Here is a 19,755-nt window from a genome sequence, read left to right on the forward strand (position 1 = left end):
TGAGCAGAAGACCACGGTTTTCAGTCTGGCAAAGAACCAGATATGGTCCAAAAATGAGATGACTTGAGTCCCCAAATTACTCCATCCGGCTCATTGAAATGCATAGGGTACGACACGGGTACGGCAGGTATACGGCGGCAACCTGTTCTCAAATTAACGTGGTGTGAATGCAGCCTTAGAGAGGATTAGGCTGCTTTCTTTGTACTCACCATAATGATTGACCTTTGCCCAAGTGTTGGTTATCAAATGGGTTTTTATTTTCAATGGTAGATTTCTTGAAATGCGCATAAATAATGACACAATTACCTGGCACGGAAGACACCACTGTCTACTGCACGAAAGGCATTATGAACTCCTTGTTTTCTGTCTAGAATTCCAGGACAGAAGCTTCCACATTGATTCCCCCCCCCCCCAAATAACTATTAATTCAAGCTGTCGGGGAGGTAATTAAAATGCCATATTCTCAGTTACCGCTTGCCATTCCTTGGCTGCACATTAAAAGAGGCATAAATGACTTACTAATGAAGTTATAGGCCTGCGGTTCGACTCCGGGGGAGATAACGAAATTGGAGTCTTTAGGGGAGAAGAGAATGTAGAATTATGTCTGGTGCGGTTTCTGCTGCTGCTAGAAAGACGATATATATGGAAAGACAGAACATAACAATGATGTGGAAAGTGGGCAGTTATTGATATCAAGGGGACGTCAGAGACTTCCCTATTACATTAGATGCTATTTATATGCAGAAAAGAATTAAGCTGAGAAGAGAAACCTTAAAGGGGTACTCCACCTGTCAGTGTTTGGAACAAACTGTTTCGAACGCTGGAGCCGGCGCCGGGAGCTTGTGACGTCATAGCCCCGCCCCATCATGACATCACGCCCCGTCATTTCAATCCAAGTCTATGGGAGGGGGCGTGAAGGCTGTCACGACCCCCTCCCGTAGACTTGCATTGAGGGGGCGGAGTGTGACGTCATGAGGAGACAGGGCTATGACGTCACAAGCTCCTGGCGTCGGCTCCAGCGTTCGTAACAGTTTGTTCCAAACGCTGACAAGCGGAGTACCCCTTTAAAGGGCCTCTGTACTAGCAACATAGCACATAGTCTAAGGACCAAAGAGTAATGTTTCTCCAAAGGAGAGCATCTTACAGGTGTGGGAAGACTTACAGACCATTCACACTCCACTGGGAATTCTAGAAAGATACCACGTTTTCTTATACCATGCTTTGGAGGTGGCTTTCCTTTCAAGTCAATGTTGGACTTCTTAAAAAGCCTTAGAACATGACAGGGCATTAAATAAGCCAAGCCAGAAACTCTAACAGAATGTTAAAGGGGTTATCCAGGAAAAAACTTTATATATCAACTGGCTCCAGAAAGTTAGACAGATTTGTAAATTACTTCTATTAAAAATCTTAATCCTTTCAGTACTTATGAGCTGCTGAAGTTGAGTTGTTCTTTTCTGTCTAAGTGCTCTCTGATGACACCTGTCTCGGGAACCGCCCAGTTTAGAAGCAAATCCCCAAAGCAAACCTCTTCTACTCTGTGCAGTTCCCTAGAAAAGCAGAGATGTCAGCAGAGAGCACTGTTGCCAGACAGAAAAGAACAACTCAACTTCAGCAGCTGATAATTATTGGAAGGATTAAGATTTTTTAATAGAAGTAATTTACCAATCATTTTAACTTTCTGGAGCCAGTTGATATATATATAAAAAAAAAATTTTTTTCCTGGAATACCCCTTTAAGTTATCGATTTGTAGACAGCTGTTTCTAAATTAGGGTGGTTGGCTTAAAAGGGTGACTCTTAGCAAAGTTTCCTTCTGTCCTAAATGACCTAGAACAGTGACTTACAATATGATCAGACATTATTATTTACTACTTCTTTTTATTCTTTCCTTAGCTACTATGGGCTGACGGTTTGGTTTCCAGACATGATTAAACATCTTCAGAACATCGACTACGCCTCACGCACCAAATATTTCTCCAATGAGAGAGTGATCAGCTTCAATTTCAACTTCACTCTTGAAAACCAAGTCCACAAAAATGGCGAATACCAAAACGACAAGTAAGAGGATACATGTCCTTATTGTTTATGGATTAGTATGTCCTGTTAGTTTGTACAGAATTAGGGAGACATTATGTAGTCCAGACTCTTGTAACCTGGCAACAAAGATGGGGCCACAGGTATGTGGTATATAAAAAAAGCTGCCTTCTTCAGACATAGTTGTGTTTGAGAACTAGCTGCAGCAGGAGCCTCCCCCCTCAAAATAAGTGTTAGTCCTTGTTCCTTTCATTAAATGGGTACTCCGGCGCTTAGACATTTTATCCCCTATCCAAAGGATAGGGGATAAGATGTCTGATCGCGGGGGTCCCGCCGCTGGGGACCCCCGCAATATAGCACGCAGCACCCACCTGTTACTGCTTGCGGCAGCGCTGGAGGTTCTGGCTCCTGACCACAGGAACGGAAGATCGTGATGTCACGACTCTGCCCCTGTGTGACTTCACGCCCCGCCCCCTCAATGCAAGTCTATGGGAGGGGGCGTGACAGCTGTCACGCCCCCTCCCATAGGCTTGCATTGAGGGGGCGGAGTGTGACATCACACGGGGGCCGAGCCGTGATGTCACAATGCTCCGGCCCCGTGATCGACAGTAATCAGACCCGGAGCAAACACGCTCCGGGGACTGATTATAACGGGGACCCCCGCGATCAGGCATCTTATCCCCTAGCCTTTGGATAGGGGATAAGATGTCTAAGTGCCGGAGTACCCCTTTAAGGCTAGGTTCACATATGCATTGAAGCTCTGTCCCATACTCTGTTTCTGACAGTGCCTGATGGACACCAATGGGTCCCGACGGACCACTTTAATAGCGTCCATGTGGATGCTGTCTGTTGTCAGTTTATTCTCAGTATTTGACTGCTTGCAGTATTCTCTCCACTCATATCCCATTTTTTCAATGGATTCTGCACATGGAGCTCCTGGAACGATGCTGCGCCGCAAATGTGAACCTAGAAGTCTCTCAGCCGAAAGTGACAAATATCACGAGATTAACCCCTTGTTCACTGCAGGATTTCTTCTACAAGACTGTTTGTTTCAGGAACCTTTTTATGTGTCACATACTGAGACATAAATAATTACACCTTTTCCCTTGTCTCAAAAGATTCATCGGCCTCAAGTTTAAATCCGTTTTATTTGAAGATTCCTTGTTCAAAGACTGTTACTTTGAAGATATCACATCCAGTAACACTTTTTTCAAGAACTGCACCTTCATCTCCACCATGTTCTACAACACAGGTGAGGACTTGCCCTTGTTTTGAAGCTGTAAATGTAAATACACAAATCGCCGAATCTTGACCAATCAGATTTGTGGCCTACTTTATTAATACATGGGTACAATATTTTATATTAAAAATGTCTTTTGCATTTCCTATTAGAGAAAGTGATATCTCTCCCAAGCCCATTGCTTTCTTCCAGTAAGGCAGCCATGTTCCACCAACTCTTATGGACAAGAATATAACTACACTGCCCCCCATGTACAAAAATATATTTACTATAATACTGCCCCCTGTGTACAAGAATATATTTACTATAATACTACCCCCTGTGTACAAGAATATATTTACTATAATACTGCCCACTGTGTACAAGAATATAACTGTTATAACACTGCTCCCTGTGTACAAGAATATATTTACTATAATACTGCCCCCTGTGTACAAGAATATATTTACTATAATACTACCCCCTGTGTACAAGAATATATTTACTATAATACTACCCCCTGTGTACAAGAATATATTTACTATAATACTGCCCCCTGTGTACAAGAATATATTTACTATAATACTACCCCCGTGTACAAAAATATAACTGTTATAACACTGCTCCCTGTGTACAAGAATATATTTACTATAATACTGCCCCGTGTACAAGAATATATTTACTATAATACTGCCCCCTGTGTACAAGAATATATTTACTATAATACTACCCCCTGTGTACATGAATATATTTACTATAATACTGCCCCCTGTGTACAAGAATATATTTACTATAATACTACCCCCTGTGTACAAGAATATATTTACTATAATACTACCCCCTGTGTACAAGAATATATTTACTATAATACTGCCCCCTGTGTACAAGAATATATTTACTATAATACTACCCCCGTGTACAAAAATATAACTGTTATAACACTGCTCCCTGTGTACAAGAATATATTTACTATAATACTGCCCCCTGTGTACAAGAATATATTTACTATAATACTGCCCCCTGTGTACAAGAATATATTTACTATAATACTACCCCCTGTGTACATGAATATATTTACTATAATACTGCCCCGTGTACAAAAATATATTTACTATAATACTGCCCCCTGTGTACAAGAATATAACTGTTATAACACTACTCCCTGTGTACAAGAATATATTTACTATAATACTGCCCCCTGTGTACAAGAATATATTTACTATAATACTGCTCACTGTGTACAAGAATATAACAGTTATAACACTGCTCCCTGTGTACAAGATTATGACTGTTATATTACTGTCCCTTGTGTACAAAAATATGATTATACTGCCTCCTGTGTAGAAAAACCTAACTGGTATAATACTGCCCTCTATGTTCAAGAATATGACTATAATAAGGCTAAGTTTTTGGAGATCTGCCACTGCAGTTTTTGTGCCAAAGTCAGAAGTGGATCCATAAGGGAGGAGAAGTGTAAGTCCTTCCTTTATATGTCCTATTCCTTTTGAATACATTTGTGGCTTTGGCTCAAAAACTGCAGTGACAGATCTCCAAAAACTGCCAGAAATAAAACCAAGTGGAAACTTTACCTAATACTGCTCACAATATAGAAGGATAAAACTACTGCAATACTGCCTCCTGTGCACATGAATATCTCTACTACAATACTCCCCCATGTACATAATGTAACTATTGTAATACTGCTCTCTATGTATCTGCACAGGTAGAACAAGGTTAAAGGGGTACTCCGGTGGAAAACTCTTTTTTTTTATCAACTGGTGCCAGAAAGTTAAACAGATTTGTAAATTACTTTTATTAAAAAATCTTATTCCTTCCAATACTTTTTAGAGGCTGTATACTAAAGAGAAATGCCTAAAAGAAATGCATTTCCTCTGATGTCATGACCACAGTGCTCTCTGCTGACCTCTGCTGTCCATTTTAGGAACTGTCCAGAGCCGCATATGTTTGTTATGGGGAATTTCTCCTGCTCTGGACAGTTCCTGAAATGGACAGCAGAGGTCAGCAGAGAGCACTGTGGTCATGACATCAGAGGAAATGCATTTCTTTTTTGGATTCCTCTTTAGTATACAGCCCCTAAAAAGGACTGGAAGGATTAAGATTTTTTAATAGAAGTGATTTACAAATCTGTTTAACTTTCTGGCAACAGTTGATTTAAAAAAAAAAAAAAAAAAAAGTTTTCCATAGGAGTACCCCTTTAAAGCTTCATATGATTGCTCTTTAAAGGGGTACTCCTGTGGAAAACTTTTTTTTTTTTTAATCAACTCGTGCCAGAAAGTGAAACAGATTTGTAAATTACTTCTATGGTTTTCTTTTTGGAACACAGAGCTCTCTGCTGACATCATGACCACAGTGCTCTCTGCTGACATCTCTGTCCATTTTAGGAACTGTCCAGAGCAGCATATGTTTGCTATGGGGATTTTCTCCTACTCTGGACAGTTCTTAAAATGGACAGAGATGTCAGCAGAGAGCACTGTGGTCATGATGTCAGCAGAGAGCTCTGTGTTCTAAAAATAAAACCATTTCCTCTGTAGTATTCAGCAGCTAATAAGTAGTGGAAGGATTAAGATTTTTTTAATAGAAGTAATTTACAAATCTGTTTAACTTTTTGGCACCAGTTGATTTAAAAATAAAAATAAAAAAAATTATTATTATTCCACTGGAGTAGCCCTTTAAGATTCTTTTTGTGTTCTTTCCCTGATTTTATTCTTTACAGGGGGTAAACTTATGCCCCCTTTCTGTCCTATTCACTATTGCTCTTGATTTTCAGACCTGTTTGACTATAAGTTCATCAACAGCCGGATTGTTAACAGCACGTTCCTGCACAGCAAAGAGGGATGCCAGCTCGACTTCAGCGATGATATTAATAATGCTTACATGATCTACTTTGTGAGTTTTCTGGGGACTCTGGCTGTACTACCGGGCAATATTGTGTCTGCCTTGTTGATGGACAAAATTGGGCGTCTCCGTATGCTGGGTAAGAAAGCCGATGCGCCAATTATACAGTTACCTAACGTTAAAGGAGTACTCCTCTGCTCAGCGTTTGAAACAAACTGTTCCGAACGCTAGAACCGGCACCGGGAGCTTATGACGTCATAGCCCCCTCATGATGTCATGCCCCGCCCCCTCAATGCAAGTCTATCGGAGGGGGCGTGACGGCCGTCACGCCCCCTCCCATAGACTTGCATTGAGGGGGCGGAGCATGACGTTGTGTGGGGGCAGGGCTATGAAGTCACGAACTCCCGTCACCGACTCCAGCGCTCGGAACAGTTTGTTCCAAACGCTGAGCAGCGGAGTACCCCTTTAAGCTTTAGTTAGTAGTAGTGTATTTTAATAATGATTATTACTACTGTTATAATTATTGCTTCTTGTGTTCTTGAAAGGGGTTGTCAATTTTGGGTAATGTCTTTTTGTGTCAGCCGATCCCGGGGGGGGGGGGGGTCCCAGCTGCAGGTTTTTAATTCAGCTAAAAACATCACTACAGGTGGAGTAAAGTATAATAAAGTTCTTATTGGAATCAATAGACTGTCCATGTGATGAACTTACCTGCTGGGTTCTTCAGAGATGGACACTCTTTGTAGGCAATCTAGTTAGTAAAAGGGGGGAGGGGTCCTTACTATTAAAGGGGTACTCCGGTGAAAAACTTTTTTTTTTTTAAATCAACTGGTGCCAGAAAGTTAAACAGATTTGTAAATTATTTCTGTTAAAAAAATCTTAATCCTTCCTGTACTTATTAGCTGCTGAATACTACCGTGGAAATTCTTTTCCGTTTGAAACACAGAGCTCTCTGCTGACATCACAAGCACAGTGCTCTCTGCTGACATCTCTGTCCATTTTAGGAACTGTCCAGGGTAAAAGGAAATCCCCATAGCAAACATAAGCTGTTCTGGGCAGTTCCTAAAATGGACAGAGATGTCAGCAAAGAGCACTGTGCTCGTGATGTCAGCAGAGAGCTCTGTGTTCCAAAAAGAAAAGAATTTCCGCTATAGTATTCAGCAGCTAATAAGTACAGGAAGGGTTAAGATTTTTTAATAGAAGTAATTTACAAATCTGTTTAACTTTCTGGCACCAGTTGATTTAAAAAAAAAAGTTTTTCACCGGAGTACCCCTTTAACCCAACCCTTCCTAATAATTGTTTGAAAACCCGACAAGTTCTTTAACCCTTTCAGGACCAAGCCTTTTTTCTTTTTGAGGTTTTGTTTTTTCCACCTCGCCTTCTAATAGACATAACTCTTATTTTTCCAGCTAAAGACCCATACAGGAGCTTTTTTTTTGCGTCACCAATTGTACTTTGTAATGACATGACTCATTTTACCTCCAAATGTACAGTGAAACAAACAAAAAAAATATTTGTAGGGCAAAACTGAAAAAAAACAAAAAACTTTTGGGGGCTTCCTTTTCTACCCAGTGCCACTTTTGGTAACAATGACACATGGGCCCTGATTTACTAAGAGTGTTGTGTAGTTTTCCCTGTGAGTTTTAAAGGGGTTATCCAGGAAAAAAAACTTTTTTTTATATATCAACTGGCTCCAGAAAGTTAAACGGATTTGTAAATTACTTCTATTAAAAAATCTTAATCCTTTCAGTACTTATGAGCTTCTGAAGTTTAGGTTGTTCGTTTCTGTCTAAATCCTCTCTGATGACACGTGTCTCAGGAACCGCCCAGTTTAGAAGAGGTTTGCTATGGGAATTTGCTTCTAAACTGGGCGTTTCCCGAGACAGGTGTCATCAGAGAGCACTTAGACAGAAAAGAACAACCTTAACTTCAGAAGCTCATAAGTACTGGAAGGATTAAGATTGTTTAATAGAAGTAATTTACAAATCTGTTTAACTTTCTGCAGCCAGTTGATATATATAAAAAAAAGTTTTTTCCTGGAATACCCCTTTAACTCCCTACAAATATTTTTACACGGTATTTACTCAGGTTTCCCTACATTTTGCACTTTTCCCTACATTTTGCTTTTTTTTTTTTTATACATGCTCTGATCTGTTGGGTTTTCCTCAGCTTAAATCCACCACACTTTCTGTGGAAACCTTAGTAAATATGTTGCTTTTTGGTGAAAATGTCCGGGGCATGCCCCCATTTCGGCAGCCACTCCCCTTTTTCAGTTTTCTCAGTAAAATGGAAGATTAGTCGGGTTTTTTTCAATTCTGGCACAAATTCTGCCGCAGACAGAATTTCTGCCGCACAACCTGACAAAACATGACGGGTTTACAATAGTAAATCAGGGCCATTATCTTTATTGTGTAGGTCCATAAGATTAAAATGATACCCAATTTATATAGTTTATTTTTTTTTTTTACTACTTTAAAAAAAATCTAATTCTTTGGTACGAAAATTAGTATGCTTAAAATTGTCCTCTTCTGACCCCTATTACTTTTGTATTGTACCGCATACAGTGATGTACGAGGGCTCGTTTTTGTTTTTTTTTGCGCCGTCATTGTTTTGATTGTTTTATTCATTTTTTTCTAGTATATGAACTGACCAAAAATACGCATTTCTGAACTTTTGAACAATCTTTATCAATGCTCCATAGAACAGCATTGATCAATGTTATGGGTGCTCCATTGCTCCAGTCTGCCATGGCTGGCTGCAGCATTGGAGCACCGATCAGACGGCAAGGAGGATGGTAAGAGGCCTCCCGCCGTCCTTTCATCTGATTGGGATGCTGAGATTTTGTCGCTGCAGTACCGATCAGTCCGCTTTGCTGGCCGGGAACGAATTTACTACGTTTAGACACCACAATTAACTTTGATTGCTGCATCTAAAGGGTAAATGTTGCCCGATTGGTGATGTCTGGCATTAGCCATGGGTCCCAGTTGCTAAAAGCGACCAGGACCCACTGGGTATGACACTCGGTCAGCTGCTGAACGCGCATCAATCACTAGGTGCCCGCAGAGGACGTAAATATATGTCCATTTGCGCTCAGCCTATCACCGGCCGAGGTGGGACATCGCTGCGGCCGACGATACGCTGCCTGCACTGTGACGTTTCGAGTCTAAAAAGTCAGGAGCCAGCAGCCGGGACGCCCATATCTCCGTAACGGGGGGACGTAGGAAGGTGAGATAAAGTTTGTTTTTTATGTTTTTTGCAGCCCAGGCACAGGGGGACTTAAAGGGGTAGTCCAGTGGTGAAAAATGTATCCCCTATCCTAAGGATAGGGGATAAGTTTGAGATCGCGGGGGTCCGACCGCTGGGGCCCCCTGCGATCTCTCTGTACGGGGGCCAGGCTCTCCGGCCAGATAGCGGGTGTTGACCTCCGCACGAAGCGGCAGCCGACACGCCCCCTCACTACATCACTATGGCAGAGCCGGAGATTGCCGAAGGCAGCGCTTCGGCTCTGCCATAGAGTTGTATTGAGGGGGCGTGTCGGCCGCTGCTTCGTGCGGAGGTCGGCACGCCCCCTTCCCACGGGCTGTCGGGGCTCCGTACAGGAGATCGCAGGGGGCCCCAGCGGTCGGACCCCCCGCGATCTCAAACTTATCCCCTATCCTTAGGATAGGGGATAAGTTGTTCACCACTGGGTCACCACTGGACTACTCCTTTAAAACAATTACGCCGCAGTTCTCCTTTAATCTTGTCATACAAGCCAAACTCCTGATGGAATATTTTACTGACTGATCTGTCTCTGTCCCCAGCTGGCTCCAGTGTCATGTCGTGTATCAGCTGCTTCTTCTTATTCTTTGGGAACAGTGAATCGGCCATGATCGCCCTGCTCTGCCTCTTTGGTGGAGTCAGTATTGCATCTTGGAATGCTCTGGATGTCTTGACGGTGGAGCTGTATCCCTCAGACAAAAGGTATGTGGCTCTTTGAGGTGGTTATAAGGGGTACAGTGACTGTAGAGACCACAGCAGATTGCTTTCTATGTTTTAAAATGTTTGACTTGTTATAACTTGTCCTTTATTTTTTAAGAATGTACAGAATTAAATCAATACTTTGATACAAGTAAACCTATAAGAACTATGATCAGCCAAAACATTAAAGGGGTACTCCGGTGGAAAACATTTTTTCTTTAAATCAACTGGTGCCAGAAAGTTGAACAGATTTGTAAATTACGTTTATTAAAAAATCTTAATCATTCCAGTACTTATTAGGAAATTCTTTTCTTTTTGGAACACAGAGCTCTCTGCTGACATCATGACCACAGTGCTCTCTGCTGACATCTCTGTCCATTTTAGGAACTGTCCAGAGCAGCATGTGTTTGCTATGGGGATTTTCTCCTACTCTGGACAGTTCTTAAAATGGACAGAGATGTCAGCAGAGAGCACTGTGGTCATGATGTCAGCAGACAGCTCTGTGTTCCAAAAAGAAAAGAATTTCCTCTGTAATATTCAGCAGCTAATAAGTACAGGAAGGATTGAGATTTTTTAATAGAAGTAATTTACAAATATGTATAACTTTCTGGCACCAGTTGATTTAAAAAAAAAAAAGTTTTCCACCGGAGTACCCCTTTAACCCCTTAAGGACTCAGCCCATTTTGGCCTTAAGGACTCAGACAATTTAATTTTTACGTTTTCATTTTTTCCTCCTCGCCTTCTAAAAATCATAACTCTTTTATATTTTCATCCACAGACTAGTATGAGGGCTTGTTTTTTGCGCGACCAGTTGTCCTTTGTAATGACATCACTCATTATATCATAAAATGTATGGCGCAACCAAAAAACACTATTTTTGTGGGGAAATTAAAACGAAAAACGCAATTTTGCTAATTTTGGAAGGTTTTGTTTTCACGCCGTACAATTTCTGGTAAAAATGACATGTGTTCTTTATTCTGAGGGTCAATACGATTAAAATGATACCCATTATTATATACTTTTATATTATTGTTGCGCTTAAAAAAAATCACAAACTTTTTAACCAAATTAGTACGTTTATAATCCGTTTATTTTGATGACCTATAACTTTTTTTATTTTTCCGTATAAGCGGCGGTATGGGGGCTCATTTTATGCGCCATGATCTGTACTTTTTTTTGATACCACATTTGTATATAAAAAACTTTTAATACATTTTTTATAATTTTTTTTTTAATAAAATGTATTAAAAAAGTAGGAATTTTGGACTTTTTAAATTTTTTTTCGTTCACGCCGTTCACCGTACGGGATCATTAACATTTTATTTTAATAGTTCGGACATTTACGCACGCGGCAATACCAAATATGTCTATAAAAAATGTTTTATTTACGCTTTTTGGGGGTAAAATAGGAAAAAACGGACGTTTTACTTTTTTATTGGGGGAGGGGATTTTTCACTTTTTTTTTACTTTTACTTTTACATTTTTTTTTACACTTGAATAGTCCCCATAGGGGACTATTCAAAGCAATACCATGATTGCTAATACTGATCTGTTCTATGTATAGGACATAGAACAGATCAGTATTATCGGTCATCTCCTGCTCTGGTCTGCTCGATCACAGACCAGAGCAGGAGACGCCGGGAGCCGCACGGAGGAAGGTGAGGGGACCTCCGTGCGGCGTTATGAATGATCGGATCCCCGCAGCAGCGCTGCGGGCGATCCGATCGTTCATTTTAATCGCGAACTCCCGCAGATGCCGGGATCTGTATTGATCTCGGCACCTGAGGGGTTAATGGCGGACGCCCGCGAGATCGCGGGCGTCGGCCATTGCCGGCGGGTCCCTGGCTGCGATCAGCAGCCGGGATCAGCCGCGCATGACACGGGCATCGCTCCGATGCCCGCGGTTATGCTTAGGACGTAAATGTACGTCCTGGTGCGTTAAGTACCACCTCACCAGGACGTACATTTACGTCCTGCGTCCTTAAGGGGTTAACCCCTTAAGGACCCAGGATGTACTAGAACGTCCTGGCACCCTGGGCTTTAAGGACCCAGGACGTACTAGTACGTCCTGGTGTTTCTCCGGTCTCTGCCGCGCCCCGGGCAGAGATCGGAAGCGGATGCCTGCTGAAATGCTTCAGCAGGCATCCAGGGCAAACGCCGAGGGGGGCCATGTAGGCCCCCCATGTCGGCGATCGCCGCAAATCGCAAGGGAAATCGCCCTTGCGATCTGCGGCGATACCGGGCTGATCGGGTCTCTGGGACCCGACCGCCCGGTAATTTCGCATGATCCCGGCTGTCGCAGACAGCCAGGACCATGCTAACGTATAGGAGCGAGGTGGCAAGCCTGCCACCTCCTCCTATACCCTGCGATCTGTCGGTTAGTTAACCGACCAATCGCAGGAGGGGGGGCGGTTACTTCCTCCCGTCCTGCCCGGCCCCTGAAAGTCCGGAGAGGACGGGAGGAAGACCGGAGAACGCGGCGGGGGACGGGGGAGTGCTGGGGACTGGCCCCGGTACTTACCTCGTCCCTGAAGACCCGGATCCCGGCGATGAAGACGGCGGCGGCGGCGACAGGTGAGTAGATCTTCAGCCGCGGTCGGGCCCTTTACAGCAATGCACGTCGCCGTAAAGCGACATGCATTGCTGTAATGGGACCCTGTAAACTACAACTCCCAGCATGCCCAGACAGCCCTTGGCGTCTGGGCATGCTGGGAGTTGCAGTTTTGCAACATCTGGAGGTCCACAGTTTGGAGACCACTGTGCCCTTCCAGATGTTGCAAAACTACACATCCTCAGCATGCCCTTACTGTCCAGGCATGCTGGGAGTTGTAGTTCTGTAACATCTGGCCCTTCAGATGTTGCAGAACTACAACTCCCAGCATGCCTGGACAGTTTTGGCATACTGGGAGTTGTAGTTTTGCAACATCTGGAGGGCTGCAGCTTGGACCCCACTACACAGTGGTCCCCAAACTGTTCTCCTCCAGCTCTTACGTAACCACTACTCCCAATATGCCCTTCGGCTGCCTGGGCATGCTGGGAGTTGTGGTTTTGCAACAACTGGAGGCACACTGGTTGGGAAACATTGTCTGTTTCCTAACTCAGTGTTTCCCAACCCGTGTGCCTCCAGCTGTTGCAAAACTATAACTGCCAGCATGCACTGATAGACTGTACATGCTGGGAGTTGTAGTTTTGCACCAGCTGGAGGTCCCCCCCTTGTGAATGTACAGGGTACATTCACATGGGCAGGGGGCTTACAGTGAGTATCAGGCTGCAAGTTTGCGATGCAGCAAATTTTGCGCGGCAGCTCAAACTCGTAGCGGGAAACTCGCTGTAATCCCCCGCCCGTGTGACTGTACCCTAAAAACTCTACACTACGCTAACACAAAATAAAATAAAAAGTAAAAAACACTACATAAACACATACCCCTACACAGCCCCCCTCCCCTCCCCAATAAAAATGAAAATGTCTGGTACGCCACTGTTTCCAAAATGGAGCCTCCAGCTGTTGCAAAACAACAACTCCCAGTATTGCCGGACAGCCGTTTACTGTCCAGGCATGCTGGGAGTTTTGCAACAGCTGGAGGCACCCTGTTTGGGAATCACTGGCGTAGAATACCCCTATGTCCACCCCAATGCAAATCCCTAATTCAGGCCTCAAATGCACATGGCGCTCTCACTTCGGAGCCCTGTCGTATTTCAAGGCAACAGTTTAGGGTCACATATGGGGTATCTCCGTACTCGGCAGAAATTGCCTAACAAATTTTGGGGGCTTTTTCTCCTTTTACCCCTTATGAAAAGGGGAAGTTGGGGTCTACACCAGCATGTTGGTGTAAAAAAAAAAAAATTTTTACACTAACATGCTGGTGTTGCCCCATACTTTTCATTTTGACAAGAGGTAAAGGGGAAAAAAGCCCCCCAAAATTTGTAATGCAATTTCTCCCGACTACAGAGATACCCCATATGTGGGCGTAAAGTGCTCTGGGGGCGCACAACAAGGCCCAGAAGGGAGAGTGCGCCATGTACATTTGAGGTGATTTGCACAGGGGTGGCTGATTGTTACAGCGGTTTTGACAAATGCAAAAAAGAAAAAAAAACACATGTGACCCATTTCGGAAACTACACCCCTCACGGAATGTAATGAGGGGTGCAGTGAGAATTTACACCCCACAGGTGTCTGACGGATCTTTGGAACAATGGGCTGTGCAAATAAAATATTTTGTACAGCCCACTGTTCCAAAGATCTGACAGACACCAGTGGGGGGTAAATGCTCACTGTACCCCTTGTTACGTTCCTCAAGGGGTCTAGTTTCCAAAATGGTATGGCATGTGGGTATTTTTTTGCTGTCCTGGCACCATAGGGGCTTCCTAAATGCGACATGCCCCCGAGCAAAATTTGCTCTCAAAAAGCCAAATATGACTCCTTCTCTTCTGAGCATTGTAGTTCGCCCGTAGTGCACTTCATGCCAACTTATGGGGTACCTCCATACTCAGAAGAGATGGGGTTACAAATTTTGGGGGGTATTTTCTGCTATTAACCCTTGCAAAAATGTGAAATTTGGGGGGAAACACACATTTTAGTGAAATTTTTTTATTTTTTTTTTACATATGCAAAAGTCGTGAAACACCTGTGGGGTATTAAGGCTCACTTAATTCCTTGTTACGTTCCTCATGGGGTCTAGTTTCCAAAATGGTATGCCATGTGTTTTTTTTTTGCTGTTCTGGCACCATAGGGGCTTCCTAAATGCAACATGCCCCCCAAAAACCATTTCTGAAAAACGTACTCTCCAAAATCCCCTTGTCGCTCCTTCCCTTCTGAGCCCTCTACTGCGCCCGCCGAACACTTTACATAGACATATGAGGTATCTGCTTACTCGAGAGAAATTGGGCTACAAATATAAGTATACATTTTCTCCTTTTACCCCTTGTAAAAATTCTAAAATTGGTTCTACAAGAAAATGCAAGTGTAAAAAATGAAGATTGTGAATTTTATCCTTCACTTTGCTGCTATTCCTGTGAAACACCTAAAGGGTTAAAACGCTGACTGAATGTCATTTTGAATACTTTGGGGGGTGCGGTTTTTATAATGGGGTCATTTATGGGGTATTTCTAATATGAAGACCCTTCAAATCCACTTCAAACCTGAACTGGTCCCTGAAAAATAGTGAGTTTGAAAATTTTGTGAAAAATTGGAAAATTGCTGCTGAACTTTGAAGCCCTCTGGTGTCTTCCAAAAGTAAAAACTCATACATTTTATGATGCAAACATAAAGTAGACATATTGTATATGTGAATAAAATAAAATAAATATTTGGAATATCCATTTTCCTTACAAGCAGAGAGCTTCAAAGTTAGAAAAATGCTAAATTTTCAAATTTTTCATCAAATTTTGGGATTTTTCACCAAGAAAGGATGCAAGTTACCACAAAATTTTACCACTATGTTAAAGTAGAATATGTCACGAAAAAACAATCTCGGAATCAGATTGATAAGTAAAAGCATTCCAGAGTTATTAATGTTTAAAGTGACAGTGGTCAGATGTTCAAAAAATGGCCGGGTCCTAAGGTGTAAAATGGCTGGGTCCTTAAGGGGTTAAATTCAACTGCCTAATATTGTGCAGGTTTACTTGATGTCAACAAAATGGCTCTGATCTGTCAGTCAGGGACTCCACAAACTCCTGATGGTGTCCAGTGGTACCTACTAGCACCAAGCCATTAGTAGCAGATCCTTTAGGCTCTATTCACACATACAGTATCCTGCGCATATTTGATGCACAGGATTTGAAGCTGCATATTTTATGCTGCAGACTTCAATGTAAACTAAATGATTGAATACAGCTTCAAATCTGCAGCTTCAAATCCTGCACATCAAATATGCGCAGGATACTGTATGTATGAATAGACCCTTAGGGTAGGGTCACATGTATCGGATCTGCAGCATATTTTACGCTGTGGATCCGCTGATGACGGACCCTACAGTGTGCCTCCAGCTGTACCTGCCTGCTTGTAACAGCAATCCACCGTTACGACCAGACACAAAAAGATCTGCGAGTCACCGCGCATGTGCAGTGAACTCGCAGACATCGCGGACGCTCCCCCTGCTCCCCGAGCTAGGCTGAGAGCAGCCGCGATGTGTGCAAGTATACTGCGCATGCGCGGTGACTCCCAGAACACTGTGGGAGAGACACAGATACACACATTGGGGAAATTTATCAAAACCTGTCCAGAGGAAAAGTTGCTGAGTTGCCCATAGCAACCAATCAGATCGTTTCTTTCATTTTTCAGAGTAAAATAAGCGATCTGATTGGTTGCTATGGGCAACTCAGCCACTTTTCCTCTGGACAGGTTTTGATAACTCTCCCCCACTGTGTCAGCGGTGGATTGCCGCTACGAGCATGCACAGCTGGAGGCACACTGTAGGGTCCATAATCCGTGGATCCGCAGCCTATCCATTCCATGTGAGCCTATCTTTAGGGTATGTTCACACATACAGGATCTGCTGCATATTTTGTGCACCTGATTTTGCTACCTATTAACTTCAACAGGTAGCAAAATTAGCTGCACAAAATATGCAGCAAAAATATTCAGCAGATCCTGTACGTGTGAATGTACCCTTAGGCTGGGATGTCTGAGTACACTGCGCAGGCGCGGTGACTCACACGTCCCTGTGTGGCTGTTCATAGCGGTGGGTTGCTGCTGCAAACAGTGCACAGGGGGGGGAAACAGCTGGAGGCACACCATAGGGTCAGGTCACCGGGGAATCCGCAACGTAAAATACACTGTGGATCCATTACATGTCACCCTACCCTTATGGTACATTCACATGTGCGTATTGTTGCTGCAGATTTGTTGCTGCAGATTTGCTGCCCATTGACTTAGTGTGTGAACATGCTTCTTGCTGACCCTAAGGCAGTGGTCTTCAACCTGCGGACCTCCAGATGTTGCAAAACTACAACTCCCAGCATGCCCGGACAGCCCCTAGTCACCTCTCTTCTACTCTAATTCTATAGGGGGGAGATTTATCAAAACCTGGGAGATTTATCAAAAGGCCTCTGCAAACTGACATAAGCGATCTGATTGGTTGCTATGGGAAACTGGGCAACTTTTCCTCTGGACAGGTTTTGATAAATCTTCCCTATAGTGTTTATATTTGTATATATTTAATAATGTGTGTATTTAAGGTAATATATAGAGTACTTACCTTGTTAGCGTTGCAGGACCTTCGGTCATGTGACTATGTTAATTCCTCTATGGTATGTTAGAGGACCTTTGGAGGTCCTTGGGTCACATGTTACCCATAACCCTTTGTAAGGTGATTGACAGAAGTATTGGACCAATTAGCTCTAGTCCAGCCCCTGCCCATATAAGGGAGCTGTAGCCAATGATCGCTCTCTTGGGTTGCTGCTCTCATGGCTGCCGGACTAGCAGGACGGATCTGCGCAACTTTCAAAGACACGCTAGGCCAGAAAACCTACCGGCCTCAGCCTAAACTAAACCATGAGTTCTAAACTAATCCCCGCTAAAGCTAGCGTGACTACTGGACCGCAACTAAATCCCCTAAATCCAGTGGAACAGCGCATATCATCCTAAAGACTCTAAATTGCTTAAGGTCCCAACCTTTGTCAATCTCCAAGAGAAGTTGCATTTATAGAGACTGTTCCGGTTATGAAGCTTGCATAAAATCTATAGTAAAAGTTACAACTGTTTTCAGCAAACTCTCCGGTTGTGGACATTCAATTATTCTCTACCTCCCTATCGCTCTTGGGAAGGGTGGTGGTAGGACAAGCATTGCAGAGGAGGCCTCACCCTGGCATCACGAATAGCAAGAGTTAACCAGACACCCTTTAGTCACCGCACAGCTACACCCCATATACCCCACTCCCCCAGGCTATCACATGTGTATATTTACAATGTATATAAAGTGGATTATCCTAAAAAAAAAAACTGCATTATTGTATACAATAACGCAGGTTTTATAGGATAATCTAATATATACATTGTAAAAATACACAAGTATATGCCATTATATTTGCCATGTGTTTTAGTCAGCTGACCAGGTCTCTGGGAACCCGTCACTGCTTCTGTCTTTTCTGTGTTCACACAGACTGCTGCCTCGGCTGGTCCCAGTGGGGGCATGCATAGTCACGTTATTTCTGGGATACTGGTAGTAGGAGACTACAGTTAGGTCTATGTAAAGAAACACAGGGAGGACCGGCACTGCTAACTCTGTGAATGGAGGACGTAATTGGCAGTGTGTAGGGGAGTGCTGTTCACCTGATGAGGTGCGGAGGTGCTCTGCCGTAACAAGTTGGTAGATACGAGATACAAAGAACAAAAGATGCCGGCAACTCACTGCTACTTCTCAGTCTTCTTTATTGATGAAAAATACTCACATACAAGTCACTGACGGGGAGGGACACATATCGGGGTGGGTACGTAGGTGACAGCAGCCGTTGTTTCGCACGGGTTACGTGCTTCGTCTGGCCTAAGGCTCACATACAAGTGACTGACGGGGAGGGACACATATCGGGGGGGGGGTACGTAGGTGACAGCAGCCATTGTTTCGCACGGGTTACATGCTTCGTCTGGCCTAAGGCTCACATACAAGTGACTGACGGGGAGGGACACATATCGGGGGGGGGGGGGAGGTACGTAGGCGACAGCAGCCGTTGTTTCGCACGGGTTACGTGCTTCTAAGGCCAGACGAAGCAGGTAACCCCTGCGAAACAACGGCTGCTGTCACCTACGTACCCCCCCCCCCGATATGTGTCCCTCCCCGTCAGTGACTGACTTGTATGTGAGTATTTTGCATCAATAAAGAAGACCGAGAAGTAGCGGTGAGTTGCCGGCATCTTTTGTCTTTGTATCTCGTATCTACAGTTAGGTCAAAATAGACCCAGCACAGTAACAATAGTCACTGTAAAAGTCCTCTAAAGAGATACTCCGCTCTAAACATCTTATCCCCTATTCAAGGATAGGGGATAAGATGTTAGATCGCGGGGGTCCCGCCGTTGAGGACCCCCGTGATCTCTGGGCTGACAGCGGCGGCGGCCAGTACACGTAAGCGTACAGCTTCTGCACTCGTGATGTCATGCCACGCCCCCTCCATTCATGTCTAAGGGAGGGGGTGTGACAGCTATGTACATAGCCATCACGTTTCCTCCCATAGACGTGAATGGAGGGGGGTGTGGTGGCTGGCATCGCCAGTGATCAAGCACCGAGCGGAGTTCACTCCATGCACTCAATGACAGGGGTGCTGCAGCGGAGATCATGGGGGTTCCCAGCACCGGGACCCCCGCAATCTAACATCTTATCTTCTATCCTTTGGATAGGGGATAAGATGCTTTCAATGGAGTACCCCTTTAAGTCGGCAGATGATTTGCCTGAAACAAGCATGATTAACACTCAGTAATCTTTTTATTTTAGGCTCATTGGAGCAGTTCGAACAAACAATAATTTTATGATTGTTCTTTGAAACCCCTCCTCTTATAGACACGCATTGTTTGCTTACACTGGAATTTGTTAGCCAACAAACAATTTTTATATCAACATAATAGATGAGATCAGAAGATATTTTGCTTGTTTGTTGGCTGATTACTAGGATGTCTACACAGGCAATGTAAAGGGATTATTCAGGAACAGAAAAGGAGAGCTAATTTCTTTCAGAAACAGCTCCACGTCTGTCCCCAGGTTGA

General features: G+C 43.6%; 1 protein-coding gene across 1 annotated transcript in view; it reads left to right on the forward strand.

The window, feature by feature from the left end:
* Positions 1 to 19,755, forward strand: part of SV2A (synaptic vesicle glycoprotein 2A) — a 193,845-nt gene that overhangs the window by 172,793 nt on the left and 1,297 nt on the right. The window contains exons 9-12 of the mRNA XM_056545800.1: positions 1,892 to 2,056; positions 3,151 to 3,284; positions 6,040 to 6,246; positions 9,909 to 10,068. Of these exons, the coding sequence (XP_056401775.1) occupies positions 1,892 to 2,056; positions 3,151 to 3,284; positions 6,040 to 6,246; positions 9,909 to 10,068 (666 nt within the window). The remainder of the gene's footprint in view (positions 1 to 1,891; positions 2,057 to 3,150; positions 3,285 to 6,039; positions 6,247 to 9,908; positions 10,069 to 19,755) is intronic.

Source organism: Hyla sarda, chromosome 11 (genome assembly GCF_029499605.1).
Source record: "Hyla sarda isolate aHylSar1 chromosome 11, aHylSar1.hap1, whole genome shotgun sequence".
Lineage (NCBI taxonomy): Eukaryota > Metazoa > Chordata > Amphibia > Anura > Hylidae > Hyla > Hyla sarda.